This window comes from Morchella sextelata, assembly GCF_020137385.1.
Source record: "Morchella sextelata strain SCLS chromosome Unknown scls_17, whole genome shotgun sequence".
Taxonomy (NCBI): domain Eukaryota; kingdom Fungi; phylum Ascomycota; class Pezizomycetes; order Pezizales; family Morchellaceae; genus Morchella; species Morchella sextelata.
Window position 1 is genome coordinate 324,394 of NW_025408632.1, and position 16,111 is coordinate 340,504.

The following is a 16,111-nucleotide window of genomic DNA, read 5'->3' on the forward strand; positions in this document are numbered from 1 at the left end:
TCGAAATAAGCTGTGATTGAAAGTAGCTAATCTCTCAAGTGGTAGTTGGTAGGTGAGGGTGAGGAGGAATGTTAATTGTCGGCTTATAAGCTTTTTAGTCCCAGACAAAATTTACGCCCACCTTCAAACCACACCCACCCATATTAAGGATGTTCCCCATTCGAGCTTTTGCACCCTCAGCTCAGAATGCTCCCCATTCGAGCTTTTACACCCTCAGCTCAATCACCTACTGCGTGCGAACATATGTACACAGTAAATACACTTATTTGTCTTGCTCTAACATCCCCGAGTGATAGCTTGTGATCAATTCTACTGATGCAACCGTGCACCTCCGCAACCCCCCCCCCCCCTTTTCTCCCCGGTCCCCCATGTCTGATTCTTGCAGCTTACCCCAGTCTTTATAAACTACATGTATTTAAGCTTTAATGGAAGTATTACGCTACTCCACGCACTTGTCTTTCGAACCAACGTCCCACAGTAACAACCATCTTTGCTAGTCTCAACCGTTCCATCTTCTTCATACATGACAGACCTTTACTGGTAACCCGGAGTATATTTTCTAGACAGGGTCGCGCTGAAACTTGTCCCACGATGACGAAACCACATCAGAAACGGAGAGATTTGGCGGAGTCGGGACACAGTCTTGTTGGATGCTGCAGACAGCAGGTAAAGGTTTCGCCCTAAAATCCTATGGACACATTTCCCCCAGTTATGGGCCAATCTGTTTACCTCTGCTTACGGCGTACCTCAAGGTATCTCCTTACCTCAAGACCTCCATTGACCTCACAATATCCATCTATCACAACGCAATTGGCCAACGGGAAACCGCGAACCAACCTCAGCAAAGATTCGGGACTCGGAAGAAAGGACGGCGGTTATGGCAATACGGTGGGCTCGAGCTTTGTCCCCCGCTGGTCCCGCTGGTTTTAGTTTGTCTTGATTAGTTCCGCCTTTCGTCTGCTCAAAACACCACTCAGCTGAGCAAGGCGAGAGGTACTGTACTTTGGTGGTAAGTAGCGCAGACAAGCAATGCAACCCTTCGCTCCTGTACTGAGACGAACTGGAGACAGCAATCGATGGACTCGAGAATTTTCCCCCGATCTTCGCCGTCAATTCACTACTGTTTAGCCAAACTCGAGCGCGGTCTGCTATTTTCAAAGTCTAATGTACTTTCGATGTTAACTTGGTTCAGATTTCCCTATCATATTCAAACCAGCTCAACCTAAATTAATGAGCTAGTTAACAACAACAAAACAACCAGATCGACCTGTGGATGTCAAAATGAAGACCGCCCTGACATGGTTTCACAGATAGACTCGCTAGCCGTCGCTTGGTACCCTATCTGACAGTCTCACCTAGGAGGATCGATTTGATGAACTTCGACACTCTACATCGCATTCAGCGTTCACCGCACAATTCCAGGCATACTCACCTCTCCTTAGCCACCTCTCCTCAATTTTATCAAAGTAACATACATCTCCGCCACTCTAAAAATCTGCTCCTTCATAAGAATCATCGCTACCCGGGCCCTTGCCCTCTCAACCTGCATCCACTGCCTGAACTTGATCTTGCCCGCCTTCTTCAAGAAACGCCTAGCCTCCGTGAGAAGGGCTCGCCATTCATCAATACTTGTTTGAAGCTCACCTTGACGTTGGGGGTTTTGCACACTGTGCCAGTAGCGGAACTGGAGGTCAAGTTTAAAATGGTGCATGTAGTAAATCTGCACGTGGAGGTAAGCTATCAGGTAGGTGGTCAATTTATAGGCTCTTTTGGCATCGTACAGGTTGTGTATGGCGGTAGAGAGTGGTGTCAGCTGGGGAGGGGTCGAGGAGAGTGTTGGTGGGGGGACTGGTGGGGAGGAACCCGGGGAGCTAGGTGGAGGAGTGTTTGAACTGGTAGATATCGACATTTTAGATTTTAATTTCAAACTAACCATGTGGCTTAGTTTATCCCCCAGTTGGCGTATCGTCGTTTTTATCAATAGCAGTGTTTTCAAGGTTGAGATGAATGGTCAGAGCTTGGAAATTCTCTACACTCCGGGTTGAACTTGAAATTGTCGGTGGTTTGGAAGACAGCACACTACATCCTACACATAAATTATAGCTTGAAATGGTACTTCAAGGACTACGCTCGTATCTTTCAAACAAACTACAAAGTTCACTAGAACAGTGATGCGAACCCACAACATACTAGGACAAGTAGTAAAGCCTGGATAGGCCTTAATTTCTGACAGTGTCTCCAATCATGGATCAACGCCATTTGACATGGATGAGGCTCCGGTAGAGCTCTTTATAGCAAGGAATACATGTTTAAATAACACCCTCGACTTCGGGGCCTACAATTGAGGGGCCGGGGCAAGGCCTATGAAAATCAAAAATCAAAAATCAAAATCAAAATCTTTTCCACCCGTTGTAATTAACATCCGGCCCAATTAATGATGTATGTAAGTCCCATTCCCCTTACAGTATCTTATCTGCAGATAATAAATCTGGTATCACTCGGCGCTAACATTGATCAAAACATTTACAACCCAAAAAGTCACTCTTTTGGATATCTACTCTCAACGGCAAATGACATTTCTTCCGAATTCGATCACTATACTAGTTGACCATGGACATACAGACCGTACTACTTGTACAGTACTGTCCTTAAAAAGAAAGGGACTAGGACAATCTACTTACTACATGCAACTTGAACATCTTTCTTAATCCAGAGACACAGGCACCGATAATTATAATATTATAGTGGAGTCTCGATAGCAGCAATAGTCGGGAACAGATTCTCGTGTGTTACTATCGAGAATATGCTTGTATCGAGAAGAAATTTGCCGTACCGACTTGTTTGGGATTGCCCAACTATATGCTACAATCGAGGATATACTATTATCGAGAATACTACTATCGGAACTCCACAGTCTCGAACACAACACACAACACTCCAACACCCACAACTCTATCGAAAACAGCAATACTCCATAATTAGCCTACTACTCGAGATTTCTCTTCATACCGCAACCACTTATCGCGAATCGCCTGAAGTTTATTACCCACTGCAGATGGCGGTAGCACAAAGATTTCACTTTAAGCAGCAGACGCCAAGGCAAGATGGCCGAGTGGTTATGGCGCAAGGCCTAGGTCCTGTCGCCAAGACAAGATGGCCGAGTGGTTATGGCGCAAGGCCTAGGTCCTGTCGCCAAGACAAGATGGCCGAGTGGTTATGGCGCAAGGCCCGGGTCCTGTCGCCAAGACAAGATGGCCGAGTTGGTTATGGCGCCAGGCCCGGGTCCCACTTCTGTCAGCAATTCTCCGCCAAGATGGCCGAGTGGTTATGGCGCAAGGCCCGGGTCCTGTCGCCAAGACAAGATGGCCGAGTTGGTTATGGCGCAAGGCCCGGGTCCCACTTCTGTCAGCAATTCTCTGATCCCTCCTGGGATCAATTCTTTTGTAGTTGCATTATGACTTGTTATCTGAGCTACTAAAGGCGCCCAGAGAAATCATAGAAGAAATGATATTATGGATCGATATTTTGTGAGACACCTCCCCAGCGAAAGGCTGGAGTGAGGCATAGGCTGATGTCAATGATCAATCAAAGATCCTCCCAATTCCCGATACCAAGCGATCGGCAACTGCAACTCCTCTGAGGCTCCAAGTAATTGAACAAACCTCCAACGCAGAATAAAGATGCCAAAAAAACGTTTGAGGCATCTCCGGTCCTCGTCTAAGGGGTTTTTGGTGATCTCGTTACCGGTTGCGGGCAGATAGTTACGGCGCTAACATGAAGCTAATGCACCACAAAAAACTCTTCAAGAAAAGGAAAACAAAAACCCTCACGCCCAAGGGCAAAAAAAGATGAATTTGTGACAGAAGTGGGACTTGAACCCACGCTCGTTTCCGAACCAGGAATTGATGTTAAAGTTTTAATACCTTAACCTGGCGCCATAACCAACTCGGCCATCCTGCCATCAATACTTTTGTTCCGATTACATTTATCTTCTTTCCGCGTTAATCACTGGGCGCCAGATCAGAAACAATGGTTGAGGGTAATTCAGAGGGAGATCTGTACACTCGATTGTAAAACATTCTGTCTAAACGGCGGGGCGAGGTGGAGCTTTTGTACGGTTTCCAACGTGGAACTCGAGGTGTTCCAGAGACGCACGAGATGTCACTCGAGAACTCTACTCTGGAACTTCGGAACCTGAAATATCCTCAGCCACAGGCTACAACAGCAGAACCTTCACCAAATCGCCACTCCAGAGAGCGCAAAAGTCTTTACCCGCCCCGGGAAGTGCTGAACCATCCACGGTGCATGCCAAAAGAGTGCAAAAAGGTATTGAAAGGAGGGGGATTCGAACCCCCGCGGGCTAGGCCCATGAGAAACCTCGCTTTGTAAGCAAGAAAGCAGAATTTGCTTGAGTCACACACCTTAACCACTCGGTCATCCTTCCATGCCATTTTTGCCAAAATAACGCTTTATCAAGCCAGGATCAACCTCACAACCCACATGATGTCATGAATTCATTCCCACATTATCGTACAACCAAAAGAAATTTATGCTACAACGCCCTCTCTCAAAGTCTTCACAAACTCCTGTCCAAACGCATACGCGCTGGTCGGGCCCTCACCGCTCACAAGTTCCCGATCCCGCACCACATTCGGCATCAGCGGGATTGTCGAAACCTCCACCTTCGCTCCGGCCTCCCGTAACGCATCCTCAACCTTCTTCTCCAGCTTCGCGCCCCACATCAACTCATTGCTCATCTCCTCCTTGTTCGCATAGCACGTCACACGGTAGTCCTTGTACGCGAACTCGCCATTCTCGGCCAGCTTGGTTGACAGCAGCGCAATGGGGCCGTGGCAGATCACCTATCGCACATCAATGTCAGCACAGGTACCTCTGAGGTAAGGAAGAGGAGGGGGTGCACATACGCCAGTAGGTTTATGCTGCTTGTGGAAATGGCTCAGGATCCTGCCGAGCTCTGGGTCTTTCCCGAGATCGCCCATGGGGCCGTGACCGCCGGGGACGAAAACGCCGGAGAAGGAGGAGAGCTCGGAGTCGCTGATGGAGGAGAGGGAGCGCGGGTTGCTGATCTCCTTGTCGAGGCGCTTGATGAGCTCTTTCTCGCGGTTGAGTTCGTAGTAGTTTCCTGTGGTGCTGGTTAGTGGCTTTTCAATATTTTTGGGGAGGGGGGAAGTGGTACCTAGGAACCAGAGAGAGGAGTCGGATAGAGTGTCGAGACGGGGCTCTTGGCCGCCGGGTGTTACGAAGGTTACGGAATAGTCATTGTCGAGGAGGAGCTGGAGGGGTTGGGCAAGTTCTTTGAGGAAGTATCTGGTAGGTTGGTGTTAGGTCAATTGTTTCTACGACTGGATGGGTGAGAGGTAGCTCTAGTTTGGTTTGGTTACTGACCCAGTTTCTTGCTCGATTTTCGAGCCGTCCTTCTTCTGGATTGCGATTGAGTGGCATCCAGAGAGGACGATGAGGACTTTCTTCTGGTCTGACATTTTTAATGATAGTTGTATGGTATCGAGGGTATAAGTACGGTAGGTTTTTTTCTATAATTCAGGATTCAGCACAAAGATAAGTATTCCGATACTTCAGCTCGAATTTTGCTATTCCTCGGCCATATAAATACAACATCTATCTCCTCCAACTGCCCTGATTACTGATCTCGAAGATCCTCCCATCGTGCCTTTACGCGTAGATGACATTGCAGATACGTCACAATCTTCCAAGAGAGATTTACAGTCGTGAGCAAGGATTGAGAAGGGTGAGTTGGCTTGACTGAGTGGCTTTACCGGCGTTCCTGCCAATTTTTGTGTGATTTCAAATCATTACTGTCGAGTACTCCTACTGGGAGTTGAGGAACTGGTGAGCGATGACATCATGAGGCTCTGTGCATCTCTTCCTAGCCCAGCAGAGCATCGACTTGAGCATCTCTGCCCACACGCATTCCCCACTCGCAATTCGGTCAATAAATCTCCATAGGAGTACAAATTCCTAGAAGTAAAAATAAACAAATCACTGTCTTTAATATCCTCATGTGTAGTCTGCAATTTCTCCCAATCCTAACCCCGAAACACACGGCCCTAAAATTCACACTCCCGTCTCTACCCTGCCCGCACGCAAGATCTCCAGTCCGCTCACGCCAAGCTCAGCATGTACTAATTGAGAATTGTCCAAAGATGATAAATTAACTTCAGCCCCCATGGCAGGATGGCCGAGTTGGTTATGGCGCCAGGTTAAGGTCTTAACTCTTAACATCAATTCCTGGTTCGGAAACGAGCGTGGGTTCAAGTCCCACTTCTGTCATTTCTCTTTTGCTGGGGCGGGCGGGGTTGTGAAGTTTTTTTTTTTGTGGCGCTTGTTAGTACTTGGTGGGGTTTTGTGGGTTAGGGTTGTGGGGATTGTGGAGGGTTACGGTGTTGGTGTTGGTGATGGTGATGGTGATGGTGATGGTGATGGTGATGGTGATGGTGATGGTGATGGTAGGACTGTGTGCTTTGTGGCATTTTGGATTTATGGTTTCTCACCTTCGATTTTGCGGTGTTTGGACGCCGCGAGGGAAGGTGCGGGAGTTGGCGCGGGCAGCCAGCGAAAGTGACAAAAAGGTTGTGGAATCATCAGTCATCACTCGAGGTCGCGAAAACCGTCGCGACAGCTAAATCCAGTGCACTAACGGTCTTTGAAAAAGCACAAACTCCATCCGAACGCTATCCCCGGAGTCCTAAGTACCTCTTCGTGATTCGAGGTAGAAAGGCTATCCATTTGTATCTTCATATCATTACATAGAGCTAAGGTACGCTCACGGATCAACATGTATACTACGGGAAAGAATAGACATGGGAACGATAGGGTTCTTTTAGAATAACATATGGGGTTGGAACTACTTCTGGTTCTCATTATCTATCTCTGAGTTATTTAGAGGGTTTATAGATATAGGAGCCCCTTGCGGAGCCACTGCACTGAGCTCTCCTCAAAACGTAAAATCATCAGGATGGCTTGGGGTCTTTGCATCTGTGCTAGTTGAGAATGAATGCATGTGGCTGGCGGGCTAAAGCGGTGCTGATGTAAAATCCCTCGTCGGTACATATCCGCGTTGCCGTGTTACCATAGGTCCCCAGGGGAGGAGCCCAGTGTTGGCGAATTTTGAAGTGGAGGTCGAGGTGGACTTTAAGCTAGCGCTCGGCCGTGGATAGGACGCTATATTTAGTGAAGAAGACCCCATAGAGTCTTTATGACAAGCCTCTAAAGTGATAGCACTGTCCATGAGCGTTTTTTCCCAGGTGCATTTTCTCGGGTTGTGGTTCGCGACCGTGCAGCTTCATTTCAATGCATCAGCGCGAGTGACAACCCATGATCTTATTTCACCACACCGCACACCCCCATCCTTCCTGTCCTTTGCAATTCGCATCCTTTCCGTAGCCAAGGCCACTGCTGAACGGAGACGAGCTCACCCCCGCTGGCTCCATCCGTAATTCTCGCACCCTTCAACTTTCAAGCTTTCCCCGGGCCTCGGCTCGGGCTTTAGACGGAGCGGATGCGACTGGCATCCGGCCCAGGGTCGGAGATTAAAAGTGGGTGTGCGTGACGGGCAGGGGTCTGAGTGTGTGTGTGGGCGTTTGTTGCGTGACAGGGAGGGTGTGACGGTGTGGTGCGGATTAAGGTTTTTAACTTTCATGCGAGGTTTTTGGGTTCGGGAACTTGTGTTTGGGATGGAGGGAAGTTGGGTTGTTTATGTCGAGAGGCCTTGGGATAGCAGATGTGTGGCGGGCGCGTGGCGCATGGGAAGCCTCAGCTTGTTAATTAGGTAGGCGCTAGGCCAAACACAGATGTCACGCTAAGGATACGTGTGAGAAACAAAGGACAGAGTTCAAGGTGTTACAACGCACATGTAGTTTATTTTATGCTTCCATCATCTATCCCTCTGTTTTCAGGACTTATGGCCACCAGTGGACCACCACAAAGAACTGTGAGAACGAAAACCATCAAAAAGTGGTTGGCTTCTTTAACACCACTGAGGTCCGTCAAGTTCGGATGGTTTGATCGAGCCTTCGTCTAGGCTCTCTACCAGGAAGCTACTCTACATACTGGATACAACAAACAACCAACAGCTTTAAAGGTTTATTCACTCACATGTGAGGATTCCAACAGGGACCAGAACGAACTCTCCCGGCGTCAGGGTCTCACTTGTCACCCCTGCATGCGGGATTACCTTGTGTCGTTGAATTACGAGCCTCGAGCCTCGAGCCTCTAGTCATCAAGGCATCGAAGAAGGCTGTTGATGTTCTACGATTCCACAGTACGTCATGGCATTGCCTAAGCTCGGGGTGTTTGCTCCTCCGCTGACCAAGCTTTGTAACTCAGGGTTGAGATTAATTAACCAATCAACCAGCCAACAGGCAAACCCACCCCCGTTCCCCACCACCCTTGCCGCGCTTCCCATCCACACACAACCCGAGCTGCCCAATCAGACGCATTCACAGTTCATCACTCGCCGGCAGCCCCTGCACGAATCGCTGGCACCCTGGTTACACGAGTGACTCTGTGACAGGAGGCGCTGAACCACCGCGCACATCACACACACCCGTATCCGTCGCTTATAGATTATATATATATAGCTGGGGATCGCTATCGATCGCCTTCTCTCTTTTGTGCACACCACAGACAGATATATACGGATATCCCCTTTTTTTGGACTGCAGAAGAAATCATACGCAGGAACGATTGATTGCATTAAACACGGACTGAGAACTAGAGCAAGATGACCATCGCGACGGAAGAAGAAATAGAAGGGAGCGCGAAGACGAGCGTGCCTGACAACAGCGCTAACAACAATAACAACAACGAAAACGACGATAACAGCAGCAGCAGCAGCACGAAAGCCCCGATGGCGAAGAAGCAATCGATCCCGCAGCTCGTCACCGAGCCCGACAACGCGCAGCCCGCCCTCTCACCAGACAGCCCGCCGTCCCCTCACAGGCAGCCCACACCAACACCGTCCTCCGAGAAGCCCCCTCGATCGCCCATTCTCAGTGCAGCGCTCCACCCATGCACCACCATCCCCTGCGCAATCACGCACCACAATCTCTCCGCGCTCAAGTCGCTCCTCGAGACTCATCCCATCAATGACCCTAGCATACCACTCCTACACCTCGTGATAATATCCGGCGACGAAGTAATGCTTCTACACCTACTATCAGTCGGCGCCAACGTCGCCACCGTCTCCGCCGGACAAACACCACTCCTTCTCGCCGCCGAGGAGGGAAAGCCGCGCATGGTCGAACTGCTACTCGCCAGCGGCGCAAGCCTCAAAGCGCGCTGTGCAAAAACTGGATACACGGCGCTACACCTCGCAGCCTTCTACGGGCACCGTGATGTCGTGCAGCTGTTGATTGAGCGCGGGGCCGACATCGAGGAAACGGTGGGGCGCGGACACACTGCGCTCGTGATGGCCGCGCAGGAGGGACATGTGGATGTTGTGGCCTGGCTGATCGAGAAGGGTGCGCAGGTCACGCAGCGGTGTGGCGATGGGTTCACGGCGCTACATTACGCAGCGGCGAACGGGAAGGTGGATGTTGTGAAGCTCCTGCTGGAGAAGGAGGCGGAGGTAAATGCGGCGACAGCGAGGGGATATACACCGTTACATAAGCCGGCGTTCTTTGGGCACCTGGAGACCGTGAAAGTGTTGCTGGATCACAACATTGATGCGGCCGCGAGGATCGAGGGTGGGCATACAGCGCTGCACCTGGCGGCTCAGGAGGGCTGGGAGAAGGTAGTCGACTTTCTGCTAGAGCGTAAACTGGAGCTCGCAGAGCTCAAGAGCGAGGCCGGATCCACGGCGCTACACATGGCTTCTCGCGAGGGCCACTCGGAGGTCGTGAGGGTCCTCCTGAAACGAGGAGTTGACCAAAACGCGGTCGACAAAAGCGGATACACCGCGCTCCACCTCGCAACCTTCTACGGCAAGACACAGACCGCGGCAGTATTTTTCGAGTCCGGCCCCAACGAACTGGTAAACCGTCGCGTCAACAGCGGCCACACACCACTGCACATTGCCGCACAGGAGGACCACGTCGCAGCCATGAAGCTGCTCCTCGAACACGGCGCCGACATCACCGCACGCCTCGACAACGGCTACACCGCGCTGCACAAAGCCGTCGAGCGCGGACACGAAGCAGCCGTTATATTCCTCTTGGATAACGGCGTAGAGGTCGCAGCAAGGCTCAACGACGGCCGTACTGCGCTGCACCTCGCGGCCATTGGTGGCCACGAGGCGATCGTAAGGGTGCTCATTGAGAACGGCGCAGACGTCAAGGCGAAAGCCAAAGACTCCCCTACGAAGTCGCTCCCGCCATCGCGCGATGGTACACAGCTCCCCCTATCGCCCCCAAAGACACCAGACAACGACACGACCCCGGCGCCGGCGCCGGCAGGCAGACACCCGTCGATCAAGAAGGGGGTGAAACAGTTCCTGGAGAAGAGCCGCCTCATCCACGTTGACGAATCTGGCGACACAGCGTTGCACCTCGCGGTTATCCAGAAACACCGGCACATTGTCGCACTGCTACTCGACAGCGGGGCGGAAGTAAACGGCCGCGGAAAGACGGGCATGACGCCTCTGCAGCTGGCGGCGTCCGCGAAGGGGGGTGAGGGGATCTTGAAGCTGCTGTTGGAGAAGGGCGCAGATAAGGGTGCGCGGACGGCGGAGGGGAATACGGCGCTGCATTTGGCGGCGGGCGCGGGGAATGAAAGTGTTGTGAGGGTGCTAGTGGAGGAGGGGGCGGAGGTGGCGGTGAGGAATAAGGCTGGGGAGACGCCGGGAGCGTTGGCGGTGGGGGATGGGGTGGCGGGGGTGTTGAGTGAAGGGAGGAGGGGTAGGGGACGGTCGTTTTTGGCGAGGTTTAGGAAGGAGTAGAGGGGGCTGTTGGGGGTGTATATAGAGCTTTTTCTTTATTTTTTTGGCTTTTTTATTTAGGGGTTTAGTTTTTTATTTTCTTTCTTTTTATTTCCTTTTCTCTTGGTCTGGTTTTTGGCCGTTTGGTTGTTTGGTTGCTCGGTCTTTTTGGTTTCTTGGGAAAATGGGGGTTTTATGTCTTATGTCTCTCTCTTCTCTTCCTCTATCTTTGATTTTTTTTATTTTCGTTTACTTCACGTGCCCGCGGGCACGGGACAAATCCATAGGGAACCCTTCACTCTAGTTATTGAGGCCAGGGAAAAATATATCCGTGTTGTAGGTAGAGGCTCGTGGGAGCGGGGGCTGGTGCCACGGGGAGGCACCGGGGGTATAGAAATCTATACATCTAGTTTTTATTATATTGGGGATATATACTAGTTTTCTCTCTTTCTATCTGTGCGTGTGGGGTTGTTCTAGTGATGATGTGTGAATTTATGGGGTTATGGAGACTTGAGTTCTGTTTCTCAGGCCGAAAATCCACCCCCCCCCCCCCCCCCCCCCACGCGATACAAAGACCGCTATAGTTCCATAGATACTAGTACGGTGGTTAAACGACTTCAGATACGTAGGTGCACGTATTTCTATTCTGTGCAGGCCCGATCCATGATCTCGCTGATGGTCATATAATGCTACTAGGCAAACGTATGCCCGGTGAGCTCTGTACGTGATATTGAATTTAATAATGAGCGGGAGCTCACTGACAAACTTGGCGGCGTATTCTACATACCTCTTCAAATTCCAAATCCACCAAAATAAACAAAAGATTTCCCCACATCCATCGGTGCCAGAAAATTAAGATGGTGCCGCCAGATGCAAAAAAGTAAAAGAAAAAAAAGAATGATGACAGAAGTGGGACTTGAACCCACGCTCGTTTCCGAACCAGGAATTGATGTTAAGAGTTAAGACCTTAACCTGGCGCCATAACCAACTCGGCCATCCTGCCATGGTTGTTGGCTGTAACGCAAAAACATAAAAGCCGCGCCCTAACTTGAAACGGATTTTTGTTTGGCAAGCGAGCGGGGGTTGGTTAGTCAGCGGCGGTAATGATATCTGGGCGGGTTTGGGGGATGGGCTGCTGCGACTGGAGGGTTGACACACACCAACCGAGATCGGTAAATCACAACATCATTCTCCTCAGCTATTTGATTTACAGCGTCGTATCTCTAAGATTTGGTAGGTTAACGACACTCCACTCGAAGCAAGTATGTAGGTAGTCTGTCGAGCGCGGCGGCTGCAATACCAGCACGGACGGCAATCCCGGTTTCAGAGGAGAGTGATATGGAAGTGATAGGTGAAATTTTTATGGCAGGGGAGACGGAGGGAGTTTGTTAATTTAAATTATTTTCAGAAGACCCTTGATCTCTAGTAACGACATGTGAATTAACGAGGATCGAAGCGTTATTAATTGTGTTGCAGCCGGGTTATATGCCACGGGCAGTGACTGCAGTGGCACCAAAGCCCCAAGGCATTGCGGTATCTCTTTAGTATTTAAATTCACGTATCAGCTTCAAACTAACACAAGTAACTACTACTATGCCCACAGTTAGTTTCCTATAGCCTCCGCTGCTTCATCGTCTTAGACGTGGAAGTCTGAGTGGTAGCAGATTGAGTGACCTTACCTCACCAGCTTCCTAAAGGAGGGAATCTAGGGCTTACCCAGCGTCTTCAATACCCCGGGAATTAACTAAGTTCACGTCCAGTGATACTACGTACAGACCTAGATCCTGCTAGCACCAACGAGACCACGAATAGTAGTACCCAACACAAGAAGAAGATCTAGACTAGTGGATTTAACCATAGGGTCTTGTCACTATGCTCCGCAGCATAGGTCAAGCATAGCGGCGAAGGATTCGTTGCGCTCCGGAGGTACATATTGACTTAATGTCTGTATGTAAATGTTGCAAGGGTATTTGGAATATGTGGCCCAAGACCCCAGTTTAAACCCGATTGAGCTGATATTCCTGTCTTCAAATGTGGGGGAAATTAAACCCGGTGCCGGCCTCCGCTACGTTAGCAAAAGTATTTTGTTGCCGTGAGTCTGCCGGGTGCACGGTTAGTATAAGGACGATTGTACATGATTCCTATAGCCTAGGTCCCCTTTAGATACATACCGTGAATCGGTACCACCCAGAGGTCCGCATCCAAGACAGTAACCATAGCAGAACTTCAGAGCACTTTCGTGCGTAATGTTGGTATTTATACTGCTGTGAGAAGTGGCTGAAGTGCATGTACACACTGGTCAGTGACGAAAGGAAGAGTAGAAACATTAGTATAGGATATAAGCGGACGGGCAACAGTCCCTTAACCTCCTTGTGGTAGCCCCACTACAGATCCAGAAGGACACATGGCTAAAAACAAGATTAAGCCATTAACAAACACTCTCACCGTTCTTCCAAACAACCTCAAGCCTCAAAATTCCACCTTAATCCACACGGTCTCAAACGAATGAACGGGACAAATCTAGACACGGTCTACACTCTCCAGGAGGGCACCATTGATACCACGATTACCAAAGATTCTTATTATGAATGTGATCAATAGTAGTCGAAGAAAAGCTTCTATGATTCGATTGAGCCCAACCACCGGCCTTAAGCTGCCTAGGTGCGTATTAGCTTCTTCAAAGCCTACCTGGAACTCATGGTGATGATTTTTGGAAGTAGTTGTCGATTATGGCTTGATATAGCTGGAGACGGCTCGGACTGAGAGCTTTTTAGCTCGACATGCTCACTCCTGCCCATCAAAGGGCATGAATACCGGCATACAGGGAGAAAAATCAAACCCGGCAATATGGCACGAAATCACTATCATCCACTTCGACTATTAAAGCGGGAATCTATGTATTTCAAAGCCCCATCTAACGAAAAGCTTCGTCTCCCGTTTCGCAGCAAATGCAACCTACCCCGGATGTGCATGCCGGCCTGCTAAGATCAATGATACTAAAGAAAAGAAGCTCCCATTTCGCCGCTGATGAAAAAATCCAGAAAGGAAAAAAAAAAAGAATATCCACAAAAGAAGCCAAACAGCAAAGAGAAAAAAAAGAACCACAGCTAACTAAAACTAAAACCACAGCTAAAAAGAAACCACAGCTACAGCTACCTCCCGCCAATGATACCCCCCACATCAAACACCCACACGCTCTCATCCCACCCCGTACTCGCCGCCCACCCCTCTCCACCAAACAGGCACCAATCCACACCCGCACAAAACTCCGTATGCCGGTCCATCACACCCATCATGCGCCCAACACCCGTGCCCCCCATGGCACCCCCGACGCCCCCCAGACCACCGTCATTCCACACCCGCACCGTCATATCATAACTAGCGCTCACCAGCACCTCCGCCCAATGCGGGCTCCACGCGATCCTGCGCACCGCATACTCGTGTCCTGCAAGCTCACTCACCGGCCGCGCCGGCTGCCGCACGTCCCACACCCGCACGATCTTGTCCACGCCCGCTGTCGCTACAACATCAGGCCGATACTTGTTCCAGTCGTGTGTCAGAACCTCCCCTGGCGCCATGGGACTCACAGCGATCACCGTCTGTGGCGCCGGTGGTGCCCGCGTGTCGAACAGTCGCAGCGTGCTATCGGAGGACACGCACGAGAGGAGGTTCGCAGTATGCGGGCTGAACACAGCGCTATACGTGCAGCTCCCCACCGGCAGCGTGAGCAGCGAGCGCGGCGACGTCGGCGACCACTACCACCCCCACACAATCAGCATCTACCCACCCCACCCGGCACAGCAGTCAGACAGATGAACCTACCAGCTTCACAGTCCCGTCCCAGCTCGAGCTGCAAAAGACACTCTTGTCCACGCCGCCCCACTTGACCGAAAACACCTCCCGGGCATGCTCCTGCCAGCTCGCGATCGGGAACTGGTCGAGCGTCGTGTCAAACAGCTTTATGCTGCCGTCGCCCGAGGCGACCGCCAGCTGGTTCTCGTGCAGCTCGCTGAACGCGACGTCGAACAGCGAGTCCTGCGTGTCAAAGTGCTTCTCGGAGACGATGCCCGTGGGCGTGAGACTGAGGATGTAGAGGCGGCCGTTGCCCACGAGGCCGAAGTTGGCGGAGGCGGCGCAGGCGAGGCGCGAGTCGTAGAAGGGCGAGTACTGGACGGCGTAGCCGTTGAAGCCCGTGGTGCGGTAGTGGAACATGTTGTCGAGAGGGGGGCGGAGGAGGAGGAGAGGAGGGGGGGGAGTGAGGGCGAGGGTGAGGGCGAGGGGGGAAGAGACAGGTTGCGCGGGTTGCGCGGGGCGGACAGTCGATCTGGACTTATCTGCTGTACTTATCGCCCGTGTGTGCCTCGGCTGTTGAATGCCCAGCTGGCATGGTGACCACAAGACAGTTAAAAGGCAATATCGGACTGAAAATAAAATATCTATATTACCACTGCACAAGCTCTTCTGCGACTTCTCTTAGAACTAACTAAGGCACAGTAGTACAGAAATAAACCCTTACGCCGATACGGAAGCTATGTAGACAAGAGAACCAACATGGTCCAAGACTGACGCTCTATTAGTATCGATACCAAAGCAGTCATATACGTCTTATACTAAACCGTTTAGTGAGTATACAACAAAGAGAGGAGGAGGAGGATGGAAAAGATTTCCAGCGATACGGACTTGTATCTTGTAATACCTGTACACATTACATAGTACTCAGCAGTATTAATCGGTGCTAGCCTTACTACTAGAGTACTGCTTAGTGGTAATGATTAAATACACCTTTTCAGTCCTGCACGTACATGTAGTCTTACACGGTAATGATTTATCAACACCTTTCCCAGCGCCCACCACAACGCTCCCCCCCCCCCCCCCCCCAAAAAAAAAACCCCCCAATATCCTAATCCCAATCCCAATCCCAATCCCAATCCCAATCCCAATCCCAATCCCAATCCCAATCCCAATCCCAATCCCAATCCCAATCCCAATCCCAATCCCAATCCCAATCCCAATCCCAATCCCAATCCCAATCCCAATCCCAATCCCAATCCCAATCCCAATCCCAATCCCAATGAAACCCCGATCTCAACCCTCTCTCCTCATCTTGGCCACTCCCATATCTCACACCCAACTATCGCCCAGTTAGTACTGCAGTGGGTGACCATGTGGGAATCCTGGGTACTGAACTCTATCCAATCTTTTGTTTTTTGTTATGGG

General features: G+C 50.6%; 4 protein-coding genes across 4 annotated transcripts; 2 read left to right on the top strand and 2 right to left on the bottom strand.

Annotated features, from left to right (window-relative positions):
• Positions 1-591: 591 nt before the first annotated feature.
• Positions 592-1,984, top strand: H6S33_004223 (uncharacterized protein; the record flags this gene model as incomplete). The annotated part of the gene is made up of 7 exons (XM_044835936.1): positions 592-666; positions 753-888; positions 945-1,009; positions 1,071-1,166; positions 1,262-1,275; positions 1,360-1,732; positions 1,946-1,984. The coding sequence occupies 7 exons, from the start codon at positions 592-594 to the stop codon at positions 1,982-1,984; spliced, it is 798 nt and encodes a 265-aa protein (XP_044690961.1).
• Positions 1,985-4,547: 2,563 nt separating this feature from the next.
• On the bottom strand, positions 4,548-5,501 carry H6S33_004224 (uncharacterized protein; the record flags this gene model as incomplete). Its single annotated transcript, XM_044835937.1, has 4 exons — positions 4,548-4,862; positions 4,926-5,143; positions 5,198-5,328; positions 5,407-5,501. The coding sequence occupies 4 exons, from the start codon at positions 5,499-5,501 to the stop codon at positions 4,548-4,550; spliced, it is 759 nt and encodes a 252-aa protein (XP_044690962.1).
• A 3,260-nt stretch (positions 5,502-8,761) lies between these two features.
• Positions 8,762-10,915, top strand: H6S33_004225 (uncharacterized protein; the record flags this gene model as incomplete). The annotated part of the gene is made up of 1 exon (XM_044835938.1): positions 8,762-10,915. One exon carries the CDS (start codon positions 8,762-8,764, stop codon positions 10,913-10,915), a length of 2,154 nt encoding a protein of 717 aa, XP_044690963.1.
• Positions 10,916-14,046: 3,131 nt separating this feature from the next.
• Positions 14,047-15,106, bottom strand: H6S33_004226 (uncharacterized protein; the record flags this gene model as incomplete). Its single annotated transcript, XM_044835939.1, has 2 exons — positions 14,047-14,649; positions 14,717-15,106. 2 exons carry the CDS (start codon positions 15,104-15,106, stop codon positions 14,047-14,049), a joined length of 993 nt encoding a protein of 330 aa, XP_044690964.1.
• Positions 15,107-16,111: the final 1,005 nt, after the last annotated feature.